The sequence below is a fragment of the Loxodonta africana genome, chromosome 16, assembly GCF_030014295.1.
Source record: "Loxodonta africana isolate mLoxAfr1 chromosome 16, mLoxAfr1.hap2, whole genome shotgun sequence".
Taxonomy (NCBI): Eukaryota; Metazoa; Chordata; class Mammalia; order Proboscidea; family Elephantidae; genus Loxodonta; species Loxodonta africana.
Window position 1 is genome coordinate 18,145,302 of NC_087357.1, and position 20,190 is coordinate 18,165,491.

The window sequence follows — 20,190 nt, forward strand, 5'->3', positions numbered from 1 at the left end:
ATTCGTCCGTAGATATGTTTGTTCATTCCTACCCATTCTGGTGCCAAAAAAGGATCCAAAGAGACACACAAAGGTCTAAATAATACAAGGAAAACTGAAATTTAAAAAGAGGAGGAATGAGGGCAAAGAGAGTGAAGAGTAGGAGAAGGGGATGAAGCTGGGAGGCTGTTAGAGAAGACAGAGGCATGCAGGCTTGGGCCTGGGGCTGCCAACACACTGCTGTATCTGTGGTTTCCAGCAGACAGCCAGGAGACAAACCCAGATGTGCACCTGTTCCAGCACAGCACCTCTTGTTCAGCTAGGCCTTGTTTCGGAGATGTTCTAATTTGTAAAGTGTGAGGTGTTTTGCGCTGAGTTTGGAGTCAGTAATAAAGGTAACTGCCCCCTTTACTAGGCCATGACCTCAAAACTAGACAGTAGAGCTACGTACCAGACGAACAAAACCCCTGTGGAAATACAATGGCTATAAAACAAAGTTCTCGGGTGTAATTTTGGACAAATATGCCATATATGTATTTTATTAAAGAAGGAAGTTAAAGGAATAAGAATACACGCGTTAGCGACATTTTAGAGTCAAATCAGTATGGAGACATGCTTCACATCTCCCAGGCTATGAACTGGCGAGAAGCTAGCCTGAAGATGCTCGTGCGTTGGCTGGTTCCTCTGCAACTTCTGTGGGGAAGATGGGCTCCGGGGGCTTGGGCTGGTCACCAGCCATGGTAGCAGCAGCCTCCAGTGCCTTGGCCTCCTCATTAAAGTAAAAAAAGTTGTGTTCTCCATTGAGACCTGTTTTGTTAAAAAAGCAACAGTAAAATTTATTGTCTGCTCCAAGGGTGCTAATGCTAAGATGGTGTTTGTTAGATGATCTTAACTGCCCAGACATGTCACATAGCAATCCTGCCCTTGACAGTGCAAAGATGGCCATCAGAAGGGCTTCCAGAACCATTTAAAACTGGGCCTGCCTTTGGTTCTATGACATCCGTGCAGTGCAACTTCAATTTATCTTCTAGCTTAGTCCAACATTCTGGAACGTTCTGACGTGCAGTGGACTTTGGGGCAGAGTCTTCGCAGAAAAGGCTAAGAGGAAGGAGGTGGTCTGGAGGAAAGGCCAGTAGTGTACGTGAAGACACACTGGTGTCAGCTGACTATTCCAAGGTAAATGATCGCAGACTTGAATTGTTGTAGTCAGGTGATCGTAGGTAATGACCTTATTTCACCAAGATTTTCCACTCAAAAGTGGGGGCACAGGGAGATTTGTTTTTCCATTTTTTGGTCCCCTTCTCATTTATTGACCACTGGTGGTGTCACAAATTCTAGTGAATCCTTAAATCCATTCTCTAATGGTAAGGGGTGTGCACTGTCACCAAGAAGGGGGCTGGGCCTACGGTCACTAGTGTTCTTTCTGATGCCCTGAAGTAACTGCTCCCCTGGTAGTGAAATCTGACTGGAAATGTGATAGGTTAGCTAAGGGACCTGAGGCCACCACAGGTCAGGATGACATAAAACATAGCCAGGTGACAGGTGGAATAATACAGTTTCACCTATTTGAAAAAATAAGCCCTTGCATTGCGCACACACACAGACCAACACAAGCAGACTTCTGACGGGCTTTACATGACTCAGAACAGAAACGTCTCCCACTTACATCTTGTTTTCTATGAGTCAGCATGTTGTCAAACTCACTGCTGATGTCAAACATGGTAAGTTTAGAGTCACAATTTCTGTTGGTCTCTTTAACATGTCTCTGCATGCTAAGGACCTCCTTTTAGCTGTCACAATCAGTAATACCAAAAACAAAAACGCACATTTGGGGTATTTCTCTCCAGTGAGCCAGGACACGATGTACTTCTTCCTAGGACAATTTAGAGGCCTGATTTCATCAATGATTGGCTTATGTCTCTTGAGACTTTTGCCTTTCCAAGGCACAACATTAAAATTAGCATGCCGCCTCCTCCGTTTAAGGGGAACGAGTTGTTTCCAAGGCGCATGAGGAAAACATCTGCCTTTAACTTGCCTGGGCTGTGCAGAGGAACCTTAAAGTATAATCTGGACCATAACAAAAGGTAGGCTTAGAGATTCCAATCAATTAATTCTATTGAAAAGCATCACGCAGCCTATTCAACAAGAAGAAGGGCGAGGGTTTTAAAACATTCAGGTAAATAGATAATCCATTAAGACAACAATGTACATTGTGGCAAATGCCATCTTAGTTTTGTCAGCACCTATTTGTACTCTCTGGATTCCCCTGCCCTCCTGCCGAGGGACTTCTACTCCCCCTCTTCCAATCTTTGTTCTCTTTATTCATGGCTAAGTGAAAACAAAGCAGGAAAGCAGCGCATACCCAGTGTTCCATTCTGGACAAGTTCTTCCTCTATAGTAAAAAGGCGGTTGTATTTAGTCACCCGTTCGCCACGAGAAAGACCTCCCAACTTGATAAACCGGACACCCAGTCCAACAGCCTGAAGGGGGAAAACAACTTTCTTTAAATGCAGGCGTCATGTTTTGCTAAACTAGACACAATTCCTTAGAGAGGAAAAATTTTTTTAATAACTTAGTTTTTTATCTTTACATAAAAGTAGCCTGCCTACAAACTAAGCATGTCAAAAGGTAAAGAGATGGTGTACATTAGACGCTTTACTAGTCACATAAGCATGCTGATTTTATCTGAGCACAGGCTGGCCTTTCTCGCTTCATTTTAGGAGGTAAGATTGCAGGTGCGCACCCCGGTCATTTAAGTGGGCTCATCATTTGTCCTGGACTTCGATCTCTCTTCTTTTTTAAAAGTTCAGAGATTAGCTCTTTGCAAAAGGCAGCTGTCTGGGAGGAAGCAAGTCTCTTTCATAAAAGCTTACATGACTTTCTCCACCAAAGACTGCATTTCCCTGAAATACCAATTAGTGATAAAAGCCGTGTTTTGGCAATTCTGCAATTGACCAGCTTTCAGCACTTACCAAATCGACAAGGTTATCATCAGATGACTCTCCTTCTGTACTTCCAAAGACGGAAACGCGCTTCTTACCTGTCAGCAAGGAACTGTGTTAGTTTTATACAGTGTGGAAACAGCCTATATATGAACCTCTGGGATCAAAATTTAAAATTGGCCAGAGATACACATTTCTTGTTAAGAATCAAACAATTTGATCACCTAAGAATTCTAACCCAAACATTTGCATTGCCCTGGTTTTATCTGTTTACCCCTATTCCCACAGCTTAGATACTATATAGTAAATAAGTACGGTGTCCCATCAAATTTAAGGTACCATACCTTGTAAGATGCACCATTTTTATTACCACTTGGGGGGAAATGTTCAAATTAGATTGGCATATTTGTAAAACCACAGCTCTAAGACCAGATTCAATTTCATCCGGGTTCAACATAGAAAAAAATGCCACCTCTGAGTCAATGAAATATGATAAGTGCAAGGGCATTGTATGGGAAGTTCATGTGTATAAACAATGGCTTTCACACTTGCTGGCGTAGAATTTTTTTCAAAGGAAGCTGCCACTCTGAATGTTTACTTATTAGATGAGTAGTGTTGATGGTATTTCATCAAGCATTTGAGGATCTCAATCCCTTGAAATCTGCCCAAATCTACAAAGAGTGCAAGCCAGCGTTCCCCCTACAGTGATGGCATTTGTGTTTTGAAGGCAAGGATACAGCTGCAGTCCAAGGTGGATGACAGGATGGCTGAGGAGTGGGAAGACCAGGAAGAAAAGCCACAGCTGAGCCTCCCAGTCTACCACCTGTAGGCTAGCCCCACCTGGGGCCCTAGACAAGGGCGTGCTGCAGCCTGAGGGACTTCAGGCATTTCATTCCAGCCCTGACACCAGCCCAGGCCCCTGGCTGCCAGTCTGGCTCGAATCCTGCTCCAGGTCTGAGATTAACCTTCTGCCTAGTTCCTCACCCCCATGCATATTTATGTTTCAGGCACTGGCATAAGTGAACAAGACTCCCGTGAACTCATGGAGGTTTACAGTTTAGTGGGGGAGACCAGGCATTAAATAACGGTACAGGTAATTGTAGTGAGTACCGTAAAAAGAATGTATAGGATGCAATGAGAAAGGATCAGAGCAGAACCTGCTTGGGGTGGGGGAAGTCAGAGAAGGTATATATATATATATATATATCTGAAGAAATTTCATTTAAGCCAAAACATGAAGCATAAGCATAGGCCATATAAAAAAGTGTAGGACAAAGCACTCTAGGCTGGTGGAACAGCAGGTTCAAAGACCTTAAGGTAGTGAAGAGTTTGAAGCTTTTAAGGAATTAAGGGCTAGTGTGGGCAAGTGGGATCACTGTGGGGTCATGGGGGACTTTACCTTACCTCTCCAAGCCTCATTTCCTCAACGGTAAAATGGAAATGATAATGGTTACCCCATAGGATTGCTCTAAGGATCAACTCCAGTGGCTGACACATTGGCACTAAATAAAGACTCTCTCCTTTGGCATCCCAGACACACCAGTATTGGAGCTCTGGTTTTCACCTCTCATTCCCCAGTGTCTGGCATTCTCCTGAATCCCAGGCTGATGGCTAAGGATCTGCTTCCAGAAGCTTCCCTGATGCTACATGGCCTTGCTAACCTGCCTGCCTGCTTGCTTCCCAATGCTTCCTGTTAGTGGTGAACCCGTGCCCACCCCAGGTCTCTCTACTGACAGGAGACCACCTGCTGCTTCTGATCGGATCTTCTTACCCTGTTTGCCTAATTGCTGAAGCAGAACCACTCCCTGCAGTAGGTGATTGAGTTCCAAAGTTGGGCCCTTCCTCGACTTTCCCAAGTCACTGCAAATTAAGATGGCCTGCTGATGTCTTGGTAGATTACAACTAGCTAAATTTATTTTCAATCAAGTATTACTACATCCTTACTGTGTACTTGGGCTGCACCTCCATGGAAGGCAGAGCTGTGGTCCCTGTTCTTAAGATGCTAGGAGACAAATCTAGAGCATAAAGTGATAGTAAGAAATAGGAGAGAACTTACAATACCCTACATAGCAATGTGATGCAGGCTAAGCACATCTTCCCTGCTGCCCTGATGCTGTGTAGGAAGCCTTGCCCTTTTTGGATGGTAAGCTGTTTTCCTCACCTTGAATAGTGCATTGTGCCTGAAGACATGGTGAAGGCAGGTGGGCACCCAGGTGTTCTACAGACCATGAATCAAAGCTTGAGCCCTGTTCTTTACCAGTAAGGTTTGGGCTATCCCTCTGTGTTTCTCTAAAGTTTTTCTGTAGCCCAAACTTGAAGTCCAAACCAAACTGCTAAACCTGCTGAAGGTTACACTCTTTCAGAGGCCTTGGTCCTACTGTTAGGGGCAGAAGGCCCTCGCCCTGTGCAGCTGACAGGGCAACAGCCTTAGCTGCCCAGCTGTGGTCGCCCTCAAGAAGGGGATGACCTCGTGAACTGAGGCTGTTATTGGAACTCTATAAAGTGAACTTGTAAGCTGCATTTTGTTTTCCAGCACTAAATCTCTCACAAATGCGCAGAATTTTTTCTTCCAAGGTTTATTTGATACTTACATTAACTTTGAAATACTGCCTATTTTGGATGTCTTGTAAAACCAAGTTAAGTTCATTATGGGTCTTGCAAGTCATACTTTTACTCACTGTCAATGAGGTTGGTTATTCCCACCAAATCAGATATTGTCGTTTGATTTGTGTGTTTTATGATGAGCCCGCTGGCTCGGGGCCTGCTGATATCTCCATCCTCCAGAAGCTTAGAGATGCTTTTGGATGCAGTTCCTGCAATTATGTAACACCTGGAACCAAGAGCATTGTAGATGCTGTCCCACTGTTCCGAGTCCTGGGTAAATATTTAAGAATTGATAGTTACAATGTATTGAACATCATCTCAAAACAATAGGAATTACATAGCACATGATCAAAGTCACACACTTTCCTGAGAGATACACAAACCCTGTGGGTTTTTTTTTTAATCTCTGGCTGAATGACATCTGCTACCACAGCCACAAATCAGCTTCACAGACAGAAACAAAGTGATTTAGATTTGAGCTTAAAGGTCGAGTGAATAAACTGTAAATAGACGCTAAATGCTATTCCCAATATTGATTCCAGACTTCTTCATACAGGCTCTTCCCATCCACTGTATTATCTATAATGCTTCTAAAGACTACCTGGTTAGAAGATTTTGCTGTTATTTCTGGTAAACAGACAACCAGAAGAAAAGAGCCTGCAAGGCCCTCTTTCTCAGCATCCCTATTTTTATTGGTGAGGCCACTATGTTAAATGCTTATTATTAAAAAAAGAAAACAATATACAAAGCCATCCCAGCCATTCTATCAGATTTCAACCTCTTCCATTTGAACAAACCATGCAGGTACATCTACTGGATTATAAAAGCTGTGGTCAGATGAGACGCAGAATGGAGGATATACTGGAGAAGATAGATGCCACGTGAGGATCCTCCATTAGCCATGGAACCATGGAAAACCGGCCTACTGACAAAGGAATTGACATGGCAGAGACCTAGATAAGGCTTTTCAGCCTCCAGAAACTATGAGAAAACAAATTTCTGTTCTCTAAAGCCACCCCCTTGTGATATTTGTGTTACAGCAGCACTAGGAGGCTAAAACAGGGGGGTTAGGAAAGAGCTCGTCTCCTGTGGCACAGAAACACCCCTGGTCAGATGCATTAGTTTAAATAGATCAGAAATATCTCAAACTTTGACAAGTATGGCTTTGTTATTTCTATGCATATGTAGTCGCTGGATTTAGGTTAACAAGTATTTGGCCTAGCACGAGGCCTGTTTCCATGAGCACGTGAAAATGATATATGATTGACCTACTGAAGCACCAGCTAGCACAGCGGGCTCGGCTTCCCTCAGTTAGGTTGCTTGTAAATACACAGGTACACCTAAAGTGCTTGGGAATGGCTTGTTTCATTCTGTAGTCAGGCACACTCCTATGTAATTGTGCTTCTGCTATTCATTCGCTTCGTAAGTGTCTTTTACTCATAAATGGTGAAATAAAGCAACTCAGCCCCAGCCCAAATTATAATACATTTTGAATGCACAGAGGTCCAAAAGAACGAGATTGTATTGTTCTATGTTTTGTTACAAAATTCCAGGTGAGTCGTGCTTACCTCCTTCCTGAAAGGATCAATTAAGGCAATAATTGAAGGGTATTTGGTGATCAGATCCACATATAGGTCAACCATCTCAGCAGCACTTTTTAATGTTCCCGCCATCACTTCATACTTCCCTTTACTCTGGCGTGGGTAAGGAAAATATTAAAAGGTGGACAATGAATTCTTCAAGGGATGAAGATGGGATTCGAATTCAGATAATCATAAAAGTTGGTAAACAGATTCTTTTCAGGTCACATTCGCCTGAGAAATCGCTGCATTTTACTTTAAATATCTGTTAAATATTAACCTGGGGGAGTCAGGTCACCACTTAAAGAGAAACAGCTGCTCTCAGTCAGATTCTTATTCCTCTTGATACCCATATCGCTCTTCCCACTGACTTCTTGGGATGAAGCTTTTTGCACAAAGAACCAACAGGCCAGAGTGGGCCGGGAAAAATGTCTGATTTGGGTTTATGACCTGGTGCCAGCTACCTGGCGGCCTGGGTGGGTGGACAATAACATAAATTCATAAAACTGCAAACAGAAAAGCCATGCACATCTGCCCACTCTCTAGAACACGCCGTCTTTCAACTCGCAGTGAACAAGTAACTTCCTCTACTGTGAATAAATAAAATGTGAAACCAGGTCTAGGCTTTTGAAATACCAAAACTAATATGAAATGTAAAGTAACTTATGTGAAGGCATTTCTTTCTCAAATAGCATGTAACTTCTAGCACTCACAATATGGTCTTGAAAGGGGACTTTGAGTGTAATCAGTTCATTTAGGTCTGGAAGGCCCCCAAGTCATTAAGTATAGAAATAAGTGTGGCTGAAGGATCTAATAATGTCTTTCTGCAAAACAAAGCACTTTACTTCCAAGTCGGTGATTAGGGATGGCACCTGGGACATTTAGGTCCTGGAGGCAGGTGGGATGGACCAGAGAGGATGTTTGGTTTGCTAAAGCCTTCCTGCTGCTGCTGATGATAGAATGGATTCCACTGGAATTAGGCAGGTTCCTAAGACATCCATAACTGAAGGGCTTTTATACTTTTTTCACATTAAAAGGCACCAAGAACTTTTCGTTTCCAGAATGCAAAGCTTAAAAGGCCTATCTTGTCAGTGAGGAAGTGCTGATGACTTTGAACTAACATTATTCTAAGAATTATCTGATATCAAGCTAATACATTTTACTGAATATAAGCATGACATACCCATTCTAGCTAGCGCTAGCAGTCAGTATATTCATAGTTCTTGGTATACGCTGTGGATGAAAACATGCAATTTTTCTTAATGGTATGCCTAGGAACCAATCATTAAGTGAAGAAAAGGAAATTACTTTAAACATTCCTTTATGTACTTTAAACATTCCTTTATGGACTTAGTTTCTTTAAAAAAGAACCTTTAGAAATCATCTGAAATTTCGGATTCTTAGACATTGTTCAAAATTTCCTTCGTAGTTAAAGTAAGAAGTACACATCAAAGCAGACTATTTGGCCATATCCCCCTGAATTTGATATTGATAACCAAGTCACCATAAACGTACATCAATATGCTGAGCATCTGTGTACTTTTAAAAGGTAAGTATGCGTTTAAGACGTGTATAAGTGGGAGTAATAAGATAGAAAGCTTCTAATGGTTTCCCTAACACACTATTTTGCCAAGTTTAAAGGTTAATTGTTGGTGCATTACCCCCAGGAAGTGAGGACTGCAACATTTTCTGATGAACCTGTTCGATGCATGGCTTGAGTTTTCCATTCTGTCTCTCTCTCTCATAACTTCCTCCAGGTAGTGTGGTTCCCCTGGTGAAGCTGTTAAGGCCCTGCCCTCCTAACCCAGGCTGTGAATACCTCTTTAATTAGATCAAAACATTTTCTGCATAAATGTCTATAACTTGGCAATATTTTTATATCTACATAGCATAATCTTTGAGAACCGCATGTCTAAAAGAGCCTAGCAAGTCACAGTTAGAACTGTGCTTGACTCTTCATGCTTGACAAATATAGTATTTATCAACCAAATGACTCTACTCAGGGGACGAGACCAGTTTGTTAAATTATTTTGCAGCAGCTGTGGTGATTACAATGTAACCCACTCATTTTATTCATTTTTATTACAGAATTTTTATATCTAAATTTTATTAAGAAATTCTGTTTTTCATTTTTTTAATTATATGGTTATGTTATTCTTTGGTCATTGGGTAATTTGGCTGTCTCAACTCCATATTTTGGCTTCCTCACACAATATTAATAATAATAAAAAAAAAAAAGGTCTGCTTGAGAGTCAGATTAGCCCCTCTTCTGAGCACTCATTTTAAAAAGGACCTTTACAGTAAAAGTTCTGGAGTGAAAACTTACATAGTCCATCAGCTCGTGTGCAGCACAGTTGATGGCCAGATGCAGGTTTGTTCCCAGTTCCAGCCCCAGGTTTGCACAGATTCCTTGTATTAGGAGGATGGGCTGCTCTATGGTGTCAAAGCTAATGGTTAAACAGCCAAGATGGGACATCTTACCAGTGATTTGCTGCTGCAAGATCAAAAGAAAACGATGTATGTAAACACAGTGCATTAAAGTTCTTGGAGCTTTCATTGATTGGCATACTTTACACCAAGACCCAGCTCTCCAAAGATGAGGCCCTCTGATTCTTGATTAGCCCTGGGTCCCATTCATCTCCACGTGACTTTTGGGCATATGATTCCTCTGCAGTTATCTGGGAGTGATCTTGTTACTCCAGATGTTTTCAAGTTTGGCCTTGGAGCACACTTGTCTCCCTTCAGTGTGCCTACACTGTCTTTATTAGCTCTGCCATTGTCCGTGGGGCTAACCTGAACCACAGCCACACGGCTGGTGAATCTTGAGGCTATCCCTATAAATGTCCCTCCTCTGTCCTGAACTCCACCTTTCCTCCTCCTCCATTCCCTTCTCCAAATCTGTTCTTCACTATCTTCTGCTTTTCTTTAGAAGGACATGACTGTTAAAGCCTAAAATGTAACCTTCCTTCAGGAAATCGTGTATTTTTTAAAAGATTGGAGACTTCTGCTCAAAGTCTACAGTACTGAGGATGGATTCTGGGAAAGACAGCCGTGTGCCTCTAATACAAGGTCAGCTTTGATGTGCCCTTGCCATAAATTGCTACTATACAATGATAGTATGCTACTATGCAATGATTCGGCAGTTCAAATCCACCAGGCGCTCCTTGGAAACTCTATGGGGCAGTTCTGCTCTGTCCTATAGGGCCGCTGAGTCGGAATCGACTCGATGGCATTGGGTTTTTTTATGCAATGATAAGATACAGAAATCTCAGTGATTTTGAAGGCTGCAGGGTGTGTGTGTGTACCAAACCCAAGAGTAAACATGAACTCAGGAATAAATATCCCATTTTTACTGGTGAGAGCCTTAGTTAATTGTGAGAACCATCCAACATTTTTAATGTCAATGAGTGGAAACTTTGATTCAGCAAACAAAGGAATAGTTGGGGAAATTTCTGTGTATCAATTGAGGCATTTTATTCCAGAGTCTTCTAAACTATGAAAGCATCACTTCTTGCTGCTTACTGAATGCCAGCTGCTACTCTAAGTGCATAAAGTAAATACATTTACTCCTTACAGCAACCCCATGAAGAAGGCACTATTATTGCCTCCATTTAACAGAGTTAAATAACTTGAGGAAACCCTGGTGGCATAGTAGTTGAGTGCTATGGCTGGTAGTCAAAGGGTCGGCAGTTCAAATCTGCCAGGCGCTCCTTGGAAACTCTATGGGGCAGTTCTACTCTGTCCTATAGGGTTGCTGTGAGTCGGAATTGACTCGATAGCCCTGGGTTTGGTTTTTTTTTTTTTAAAGTAGCTTGAAACAGAATTCAGTCCAGGGAATGTGGCTCCAGAATATATGCCCATAACTCTAGCATGGCTGCCTCTCGAGCATCTCTATCTAACCTGTTCCTAATGGAAAAAGTAAAGCCGATTGGGAAGCGGCTGATCGTGGTCTGAGTTTCTCAGGACACAGAAGACAACCTGGCTGGAATGAAACAAGCAGCACTGAGACTTGGTTACTGTTCACCATCTCCCACGTCTCTTGCAAAGCCAAATGTTCTCATTCCAACATACACGACTGTCAAGTATTCTACTTATGGCTGCACTTACGTATTGCTCTTCTCTCCCAATTTTGGGGAGGAACTTTATTTTTTTTTTTAAATCTTGACCCACTCCTTCCTTTAATAGCCCCTATTGCTGATGACAGATTCTGAAGTCCCTGCCATCAGGTTAGGGCAGTGACTGCAGGCTTCACAGAGCAATTACTGCAGGTGTGTGACCTTCCCTCATCTTCATTATCTGGAGGGTTCTTTTTGGCTGTTCTGTTTATATTGTTGAAAGTTCAACCATATAGTAGGTGAATATGTCGGAGCACCTACAATCAACAAAGTGATTGACTGACCAAGTCCAGTGGTCTCCCCAGCCTCCCATTTTCAGACTGTTTGCCTGGCTCTCCTGACACAATCTAGATTCCTGCAATGGATCACCTAAAATGGACCAGATGGAAGATCACCTTTTTGTGCCTTTTCTTTCTTTCTTTCTCTAATAGTAGTAAAATGGCTAGTGGCTTTGAACTGCCAACCTTTTGGTTAGCCTGAGCTCTTAACCACTGTACCACCAAGCTCCAAGTAGTAAAGATCTGAAACATCCTATATGCCTTTCAGTTAGTTATCAGAGAAATTCAACTTCCCAAACACATCACTTCAAGACAAATCCTATTGCTCATAAGTGCTTCTCCCAGCCCTCGCTAGGCAGCCAGCTGGGGAGAGGTACGGACCAAATTAGATTCCAGCTCTGAGGCTGCCTTGGTTAGTGCTCTGAAATATCGCTGCGTAGTTTCCATTTGCATTAGCCCTGTGTTGGAGCAAAAGGACTATGGGAGAGGAATGGGGGCCAGGAATATATAGATGAATCCTATCACATAGAAGGGTGATAAATACATATACTTACTTGACCCCTTTTGCCTCCATTATGCCCTTTTTTCACCTCTGGTTTTGGAGGAGGGGGCTGTGAGACAGAATACAAAAACATATCACTGGGGATCTCAGACATGTCCCTGGCTGCTTCAGAAACTCTGGGCTGTCCATTGCTCTGGGGCCAGGCCAGCCATACTATGAGTGGTGCATTCTCACACACCCACACACATGGACGATGCCACTCACTTGCACAGCTTCCCTTTAGTTCATCCTTCTTCCCCCATCACATATATGGGGATGTATGTGTATATATGGAAACTCTGGTGGTGTAGTGGTTAAGTGCTACGGTGCAAACCAAAGGGTTGGCAGTTCGAATCCGCCAGGCGCTCCTTGGAAACTCTATGGGGTGGTTCTACTCTGTCCTAGAGGGTCACTATGAGTCAGAATTGGCTCGACGGCACTGGGTTATGTGTATATATATATTCATGGCTTTCTACTCATATAAAAAAACCCATTGCTGTTCAGTTGATTCCAACTCATAGCGACCCTATAAAAAAACTACCAGGACAGTAGAACTGTCCCATGGGGTTTCCAAGTGTGTAATCATCAGGGAGGCAGACTGCCACATCTTTCTCTTTAGAGCAGCTGGTAGGTTCAAACTGCTGACCTTTTGGCTAGCAGCCAAGTGCTTCACCACTGTGCCACCCAGGTCCTTTCTACTCATATGACTAATTATTCCTACATGGTATATTGAGCTCTTGCTGTCTGTGTACTCCAGTTCCCTCCTTGCCCTTAAGAAGTAACATCACTGTGGGATTTGCTTTTGTAGGCCTAACACATGGCTTTGAATATCCTCACAATAAAAACACTTTTTCCTGCCAGGTGGATTTGACTTCTGGAACTAGCCAAAGGTCATTAAATCTGGTAAGTCTGGTGGGTGTGATGTCATTGAGGTGAAAAGCAAAGGTAATTCCTAAAGAGGAATTGCCACAGCGTTTCAATAGCATACTCTAGGAAGCCTCTAGTCTTCTACAGGATGCACTTCGATGCCTAGCATTTACTGGCTTTATCGTCTGGGGCATGTTTGTCAAGAATCAGTATGGTTCACACTCAGGTTTGTGCCTGTGTTTCCCATGGCTTCCCAACCAGATTTTAAACTGCCTGAGGGCAGAAACTATCTTTTAAACCCTGTGACACCTAGTGTAGGGCCTTGTAATAGCAATAAATCACTGAGAAAAACAACCCATAACATTTTTCTCTCTAACATAGTAAGGATATAACTGTTCAATAGTGGTAAAGAGCCAAAATTTCCAGCCTTTATAATCAGACAAGATGCAATTTGTTCTCCAATGACTGTTCTCCGTCTAGGTGGGTTTAAAAATAGCTAAACATCCAAATAAACAAATACAGCCTTTCCTTAGCAAGAATTAGTTATCTAGAGGGTTCTGGCAAAAAGTCAGTTTACGCTAAAATAAATCTGGCATGAAGTAACTTGCTTATCTATGCCATCAGCCAAACGATATCATCAGGAACAATCATATTTTATTGCTAAACCAAAGTAGGGTGATTGCAGTAAACCCTGGTTCCAGTACTAGCATCTTGCATTCTGAAAATGAAAGCCATGATTTTAGCTAAGGCTTTCTACAAACATGTTTTGGGTTTTTTTGTCCCTGAGGAAATGTATCATTTCTTTAGTGATTTTTTTTTTCCTCAAAAAAAAAAAAAAAAAATTAAGATTTAATGGAAGGATTAAGTTAAAGTTGGGAACAATCTGGTATCAGTATAACCTACAATCACCTGGGAAGATTAAACATCTTCTGTATTCTGTTAGTGTTATATCAATAGGTGCCATGCCACTGGCGAGACCAAGTCAGCTTCTTTCCATACGTTGCTTCCAATCCTTCTAAGGGAAGTATTTTTATTTTACAAAGGAGGAAACTGAAATACTGGCAAGTTATATAAGGTGTTCGTAGTGATGGCTAGTAAGTGGTCAGCCAAAATTGAAACCCAAATCTCTTTACCTTCAAAGACCACATTCTTTCCACTGTGCTACGTGTTGTTGGAAACCCTGGTGGTGTAGTGGTTAAGTGCTACGGCTGCCAACCAAAAGGTCGGCAGTTTTAATCTGCCAGGTGCTCCCTGGAAACTCTATAAGGCAGTTCTACTCTGTCCTATAGGGTTGCTATGAGTTGGAATTGACTCAATGGCAGTGGGTTTGTTTTTTTTAACGTGTTGTTGGCAACTAAAATTTTTTCACAGAAATTCATAAGATTGATGGTGTAGTGATTTTTTTTATGCGTAAGCATACTCTAAATGCTTTATTGCTTTTTATTCAAACAAAAATGAGCTAGTGGGAGCTATTACTAAGGACCCCACTGCAGCCCTCAAACATGTAACTCCATGTGGAAAGTCAGTAGGAATATGATCCTTGCTTCACACCATTCATATAAATGCCAATGAATTTGAATATAAATATATTTAAAAAATTATAAAAGTGTTAAAAGTATCCTATGATTTGGGAGCAGCCTACCATATGATTAAGATCACAGACTCTGGGTCTAGACTTCCTGGGTTTGAATGCCAGCTCTACCACCTATGAGACAATGGATAAGTTAGTTAACTTCTCTGAACCTCAGTTTCTTAATTTATAAAGTGGGGATAATAGTAGTATCTACCTATAGAGTTGTGAGGATTCAATGAGTCAAAATGCTGAAGCATTTAGAATGGTGCCTAAACCAAACTGAACCCATTGCCATGGAGTCCACTGCAACTCAGAGTGACCAGTGGCTCTTCATTCTCCTGAAGAGCCACTGGTGGTTTCAAACTGCCCACCTTTGGTGTGCAGTTGAACGCTTTAACCACTGTGCCACCAGGCATCCTTGGAGTGGCACCTAGTAAGCTTAAACAGTACTCGTCAATTATTAGTATTATAGGAAGAGGGTGTGCCATATTAAATAAGGAACAAAAACTAAAAGCCTTAAAGCAAGGCTTCTCAACCTTGGCTTTACTGACACTTTGGGCTGGAAAATTCTTTGTTGTAGGGACTGTCCTGTGCATTGTAGGATGTCTAGCAACATCCTTGGCCTCTACCCACCTCATGCCAGTAGGAACCCTCCCTCCAAGTTGTGACAACCAAAAATGTCTCAGACATTGCCAAATATCTCCCTGGGCAAAATCACTCCTGGGTGAAAACTGTCACCTTAAAGATCAGACTGACACAACTTATTACATGGAAAGTAAAAAAAAAAAAATAGTATGATGTGAAAAAGTGAAAAGGCAAGCAACATGATAGACAAAAATATGTATAACATATTAAAAAGGATTATATCCCTTATGATATAAAGTCCTAGATATCCATAAAAGATAAACATTCATTAAAAAGGGCAAAGAAATAACAAGCAAGTTGCTGAATGATTTGTACAGAATCATGTTGTTTTTATATTAAACACAAAAAACACAATGGTTTGTGTTTATCTATGAGTGTATAAATACAAAGAAAAAGGCAGAAAGGTGACACAGTACATTTTTAACAGTGGTTACCTCTAGAGAAAGGATGGGATCGAGAGTGGTAGTGGGTGGGGGCAGTGGGGGGAGCGAGAGGTCTGTCAGTATGAATTTTTAAGAGAACATTGGTGAGTTAGTTGTACAACTGAAAATCAGTAAAATATTTAAAAGTCAGGATGAACTGCTAAAGCTCAGATATCCTGAATTTCCTACTATTTTAACCTGAATGTCTCCACTTTCTCTCATAACCAGCACTATGCATCACTCTCTGTTGTGCTAGCCCCTGCTCTAAACACATTACATATACTGAACTCATTTACTCTTCACAATCGTCCCATGAGATGGGTACTCATCATCTCCGTTTTATGGACGAGGAACCCAAGGCGAACTCCTTATGAAACTGGCCCAAGGTCACACAGCCGGTAAGTGGCAAAGCAGAGTGAAGATCAGGGTTAACTTGTCCAAGTTTGATCCTATGCAGGCAGGCCATGCAGAAAAGGAGCCAGCTTCCTGAAAAGTTCCATGGAAATTAGTTCCAGCCTCGTGCTTAGAGTACCTGATGCTTGGACCCCAGAAACCCACCCCATCACTGCAGGGGAGTGGCTGGTGCTGCCTGCCTGCAGTTGCAGACTCTATGCTGGTAAGATGACACTGGAGCCAAGGTTCCTTCGTGCCAGACTGCTGTTGTATCCTAGCCACACTATACAACAGATGCGTCTCATCATGAAACTTCAAAGCCTCACACTAAATGCAATGTAGGATCCTGAAGTGGATCTTGGAAGAGAAAAAAGACATTGTTGTTGTTAGGTGCCGTCAGCTCATTTCAGACTCATAGTCACCCTATGTAAAGTGGAACAAAACACTGCCTGGTCCTGCACCATCCTCACAATCATGTTTAAGCCCATTGTTGCAGCCACTGTGTCAATCCATCTCGTTGAGGGTCTTCGTTTTGAGGAACCTGTACATAGACCAGGAGGCAGTCATTCGAAGAGAACAAGGGGATACTGCATGGTTTAAAGTCAGGAAAGGTGTGTGTCAGGGTTGTATCCTTTCACCGTACTTATTCAATCTGTATGCTGAGCAAACAGGCTGAGAAGCTTGACTGTGTGAACTAGAATGTGGCATCAGGATTGAAAGAAGACTCATTAACAACTTGCTCTATGCAGATGACACAACCTTACTTGCTGAAAGTGAAGAGGACTCGAAGCACTTACTGATGAAGATCAAAGACTACAGCCTTCAGTAAAAATTATAAAGAAAACAAAAATCCTCACAACTGGACCAGTAAGCAACATCATGATAAACGGAGAAAAGATTAAGGTTGTCAAGAATTTCATTTTACTTGAATTCACAATTAACACCTGTGGAAGCAGCAGACAGGAAGTCAAATGACGCACTGTATTGGACAAATCTGCTGCAAAAGACCTCTTTAAAGTCTTGAAAAGCAAAGATGTCACCTTGAGGACTAAGGTGTGCCTGATCCAAGCCATGATATTTTGAATCACCTCATATGCATGTGAAAGCCAGACAATGAATAAGGAAGACTGAAGAAGAATTGCTGCCTTTGAATTATGGTGTTGGGAAAGAATATTGAATATACCATGGACTGCCAGAAGAACCAACAAGTCTGTCTTGGAAGATGTACAGCCAGAGTATTCCCTGACAATGAGAACGATGAGACTTCTCTCACGTACTTTGGACATGTTATCGGGAGGGGTCGGTCCCTAGAGAAAGACATCATACTTGGTAAAGTAGATCGTCATAGAAAAAGAGGAAGACCCTCAGCGAGACAGATTGATACAGTGGCTGCAATGATTGGCTCAAGCATAACAACAATTGTGAAGATGGCGCAGGACTGGGCAGTGTTTCATTCTATTATACATATGGTCTCTGTAAGTCAGAACCAACTTGACAACATCTAACAAGAACAAGGCCTTATTTTGGTTTCTTAGTTTTAACAAATGTAAAATGATGATTTATCATGTTAACACTGGGTAAGATTTTTTTTTTTTTAAGCTAGGTAAGGTGTATACAGGAACTCTGTACTATTTTTGCAGCTTTTCTGTGAATCTAATGTTCCAAAATAAAAAAGTATATTAAAAAAAAAAAGCCCCACCGTCATGAATTGAATTATGTCCCCCCAAAATGTGTGTATCAATTTAGCTGGGCCAGGATTCCCAGTATTGTGTGGTTATCCTCCATTTTGTGATTGTAATTTTATGTTAGAGGATTAGGGTAGGATTATAACACCCTTATTAAGGTCACATCCCTGATCCAATGTAAAGGGTGTTTCCCTGGGGTGTGGCCTGCACCATCCTTTATCTCTCAAGAGATAAAAAGGAAAGGGAAGCAAGCAGAGAGGAAGTACCTCATACTACCAAGAAAGCAGTGCCAGGAGCAAAGCACGTCCTTTGGACCCAGGGTCCTTGCTCGGAGAAGCTCCTAGTCTGGGAAGATTAATGAAAAGGCCGACAGAGAGAGAAAGGCTTCCTCCTGGAGCTGACGCCCTGAATTTGGACTTTTAGCTTACTTTACTGTAGGGAAATAAACTTCTCTTTGTTAAAGCCATCCACTTGTGGTATTTCTGTTATAGCAGTACTAGATGACTAAGACACTCTCTGGCAAGGACAGGGTCTCTCTCCAGGAGTCTGAGATCAGCCTTGCCATATTACTGTGCCCTGCCCTAAGATAGACTCTGAGGGGAGAACTGCTTGCTCACATCCCTGCCTCTCATCCTGCCTCCAGGGCTTCCCCCGGAAGGGCTGCTCAGCCAAGGGCCCTTGTTTGCCCAACTCAGGCGGTCTGACTCCAGAGCCTGTGCCTTAACCACTATGCTAAACAGCCTCTCATCTGCTAGGGGCCAAATCCTTTCCTTCTTTGCAAATCCTCAGGGATGATTTTAGCATGGAGCCAGTGGCTTCAGAATCTAAATGAGATTGTTAAGTACTATTAGAAACTAGCCAGTGATGGAATGTGTAATGTTGGTTCATATGGGAAAATCAAGGCAAATGAATATATTTTCCATATCAATAAAAACAATATTGATTTAATTCCAAGATCAACTACCGATTAGATACTAGCAGATGTGTAAGTGTATGTTGGTAAGTAGATACAACAGAACCTCTTTACATACCATTTCAATAGTTCTGTTTACATGTTTCTGAATTTCCAGAAGCATCTCCACACCCTGTAAGTAGAATAACCATCATCTTCCACAACTGTAGTCTAGAAATTTCAAATATAAAAACTTATACCATACATAGCTATTCCTAACTCAGGATATTGGTAGGATCTCTGATAAGGCACCCTGCTTAGTGGACAACATGTTCTACAAAATCAGAAAATTATATGTTAATCTTTGACCCCCAATTTTCAATCAGTTGAAAGTGAATGACGGAGGCACTTCTTCCTTAGTAACCGCTCTTCATTGTTCAGAACTGACTCATTCAGTTGGTTGGAGCAAGTTAACTTCATTCTCTCATGGTCTCTTGACCAACCTGGATAACCTTGCAATACATGTCACTGGTCACCAAGGCAGTCTAGATTAGAGTGATTGAAGAGTGTGTTCTGATAATGACAGGGTCTGCATACTAAGATGAAGAATGGCACGCCAAGTGCTTTGGTACGCAGATAGCACAACAGATATTAACCAAGGGAAAGATCCAGGTCCTAGAGTTCTTACTAACAGACTGAGTTGCTAGGAATATGCTAGATTCCATCTGCTACTGCTGTAGTACATAGACCAGTAAATAAAGACATCCCACCTCCTCCCTCCTGCACAACCAAAGCCTGCAAAGTGACTCGCCCATGTCTTCTCCATGAGTCACCAGCATGAGTAAGTGCTCTAATGAGTCAGAGATCTCAGATGGTCTAAACACGTTCCCTTTTGCTTGAGGTCTTGACTTTCTTCCCACTTATCCTCATTTCCTAAAATAATTTTTCTTACTTTCTACTTCATTCCCACTCACCTGGTGTCATAAGCCTTAGGGACCTACACTAAAAACTCACTGATGCTGGAATATCTCTCTCCCTCTATCCATCTATCTATCTATTAAGGGATATTTTTTTTTAATAGAAAAAGCAGTTTAAGATAACGTAAGGTACTTGTTTGGTGCTCAATCCAGGATGGGGGATACAAATCACTTCTTTCATTAAATTGAGCTTCCCAGGAGATGACTTCCCACAGCTGATCAGAGATACCATCAGCAAAGGTACAGTTAGCTTTTTTGGCGGTTCCTGGAATATAGGAAAAGCAAGGAAAAATAAGAAACATGATTCATTCATATTGAGATACTAATGTGTTTTAATAATGGAATATAATAGATACTAACCTGATTGTGCTTCAGTAATGCAATATTTAAGTATAGGGGATTATTGCCCAGTATGGCACTGGTTTTTGCAACAGCTAGTGACACAGCCCCTATGGCCATGCTGCCACAGAGAATAGGTTCAGGAGGTTCTTCAGGTACGATAGGTTTCTCTGGAAGAGTATCCTTCCTTCCTGGGGGGTAACATATTGATAAAAGATTACTTCCTAAGAAGTTTGACTATAATAAAACTGTATTTTTAATGCCTTAATTACAGATGTGACAGCCCAGCAAAAAGTAAGGATAAAAAATGAGGTTGGAAGAACATATTCCCTATTTCAACCTCCAAGTGTTCTGTTTG

At 41.9% G+C, this 20,190-nt stretch overlaps 1 protein-coding gene across 1 annotated transcript in view; it reads right to left on the reverse strand.

Annotated features, from left to right (window-relative positions):
* Positions 1-311: 311 nt before the first annotated feature.
* Positions 312-20,190, reverse strand: part of ENO4 (enolase 4) — a 31,140-nt gene continuing 11,261 nt past the window's right edge. Inside the window, exons 5-14 of the mRNA XM_003408936.4 lie at positions 19,854-20,023; positions 19,627-19,758; positions 18,656-18,709; positions 12,053-12,109; positions 9,432-9,599; positions 7,094-7,219; positions 5,600-5,795; positions 2,952-3,019; positions 2,342-2,459; positions 312-786 (exon numbers count right to left, since the gene is read on the reverse strand). Coding sequence (XP_003408984.1) covers positions 629-786; positions 2,342-2,459; positions 2,952-3,019; positions 5,600-5,795; positions 7,094-7,219; positions 9,432-9,599; positions 12,053-12,109; positions 18,656-18,709; positions 19,627-19,758; positions 19,854-20,023 — 1,247 coding nt within the window. The 3' untranslated portion in view covers positions 312-628. The remainder of the gene's footprint in view (positions 787-2,341; positions 2,460-2,951; positions 3,020-5,599; positions 5,796-7,093; positions 7,220-9,431; positions 9,600-12,052; positions 12,110-18,655; positions 18,710-19,626; positions 19,759-19,853; positions 20,024-20,190) is intronic.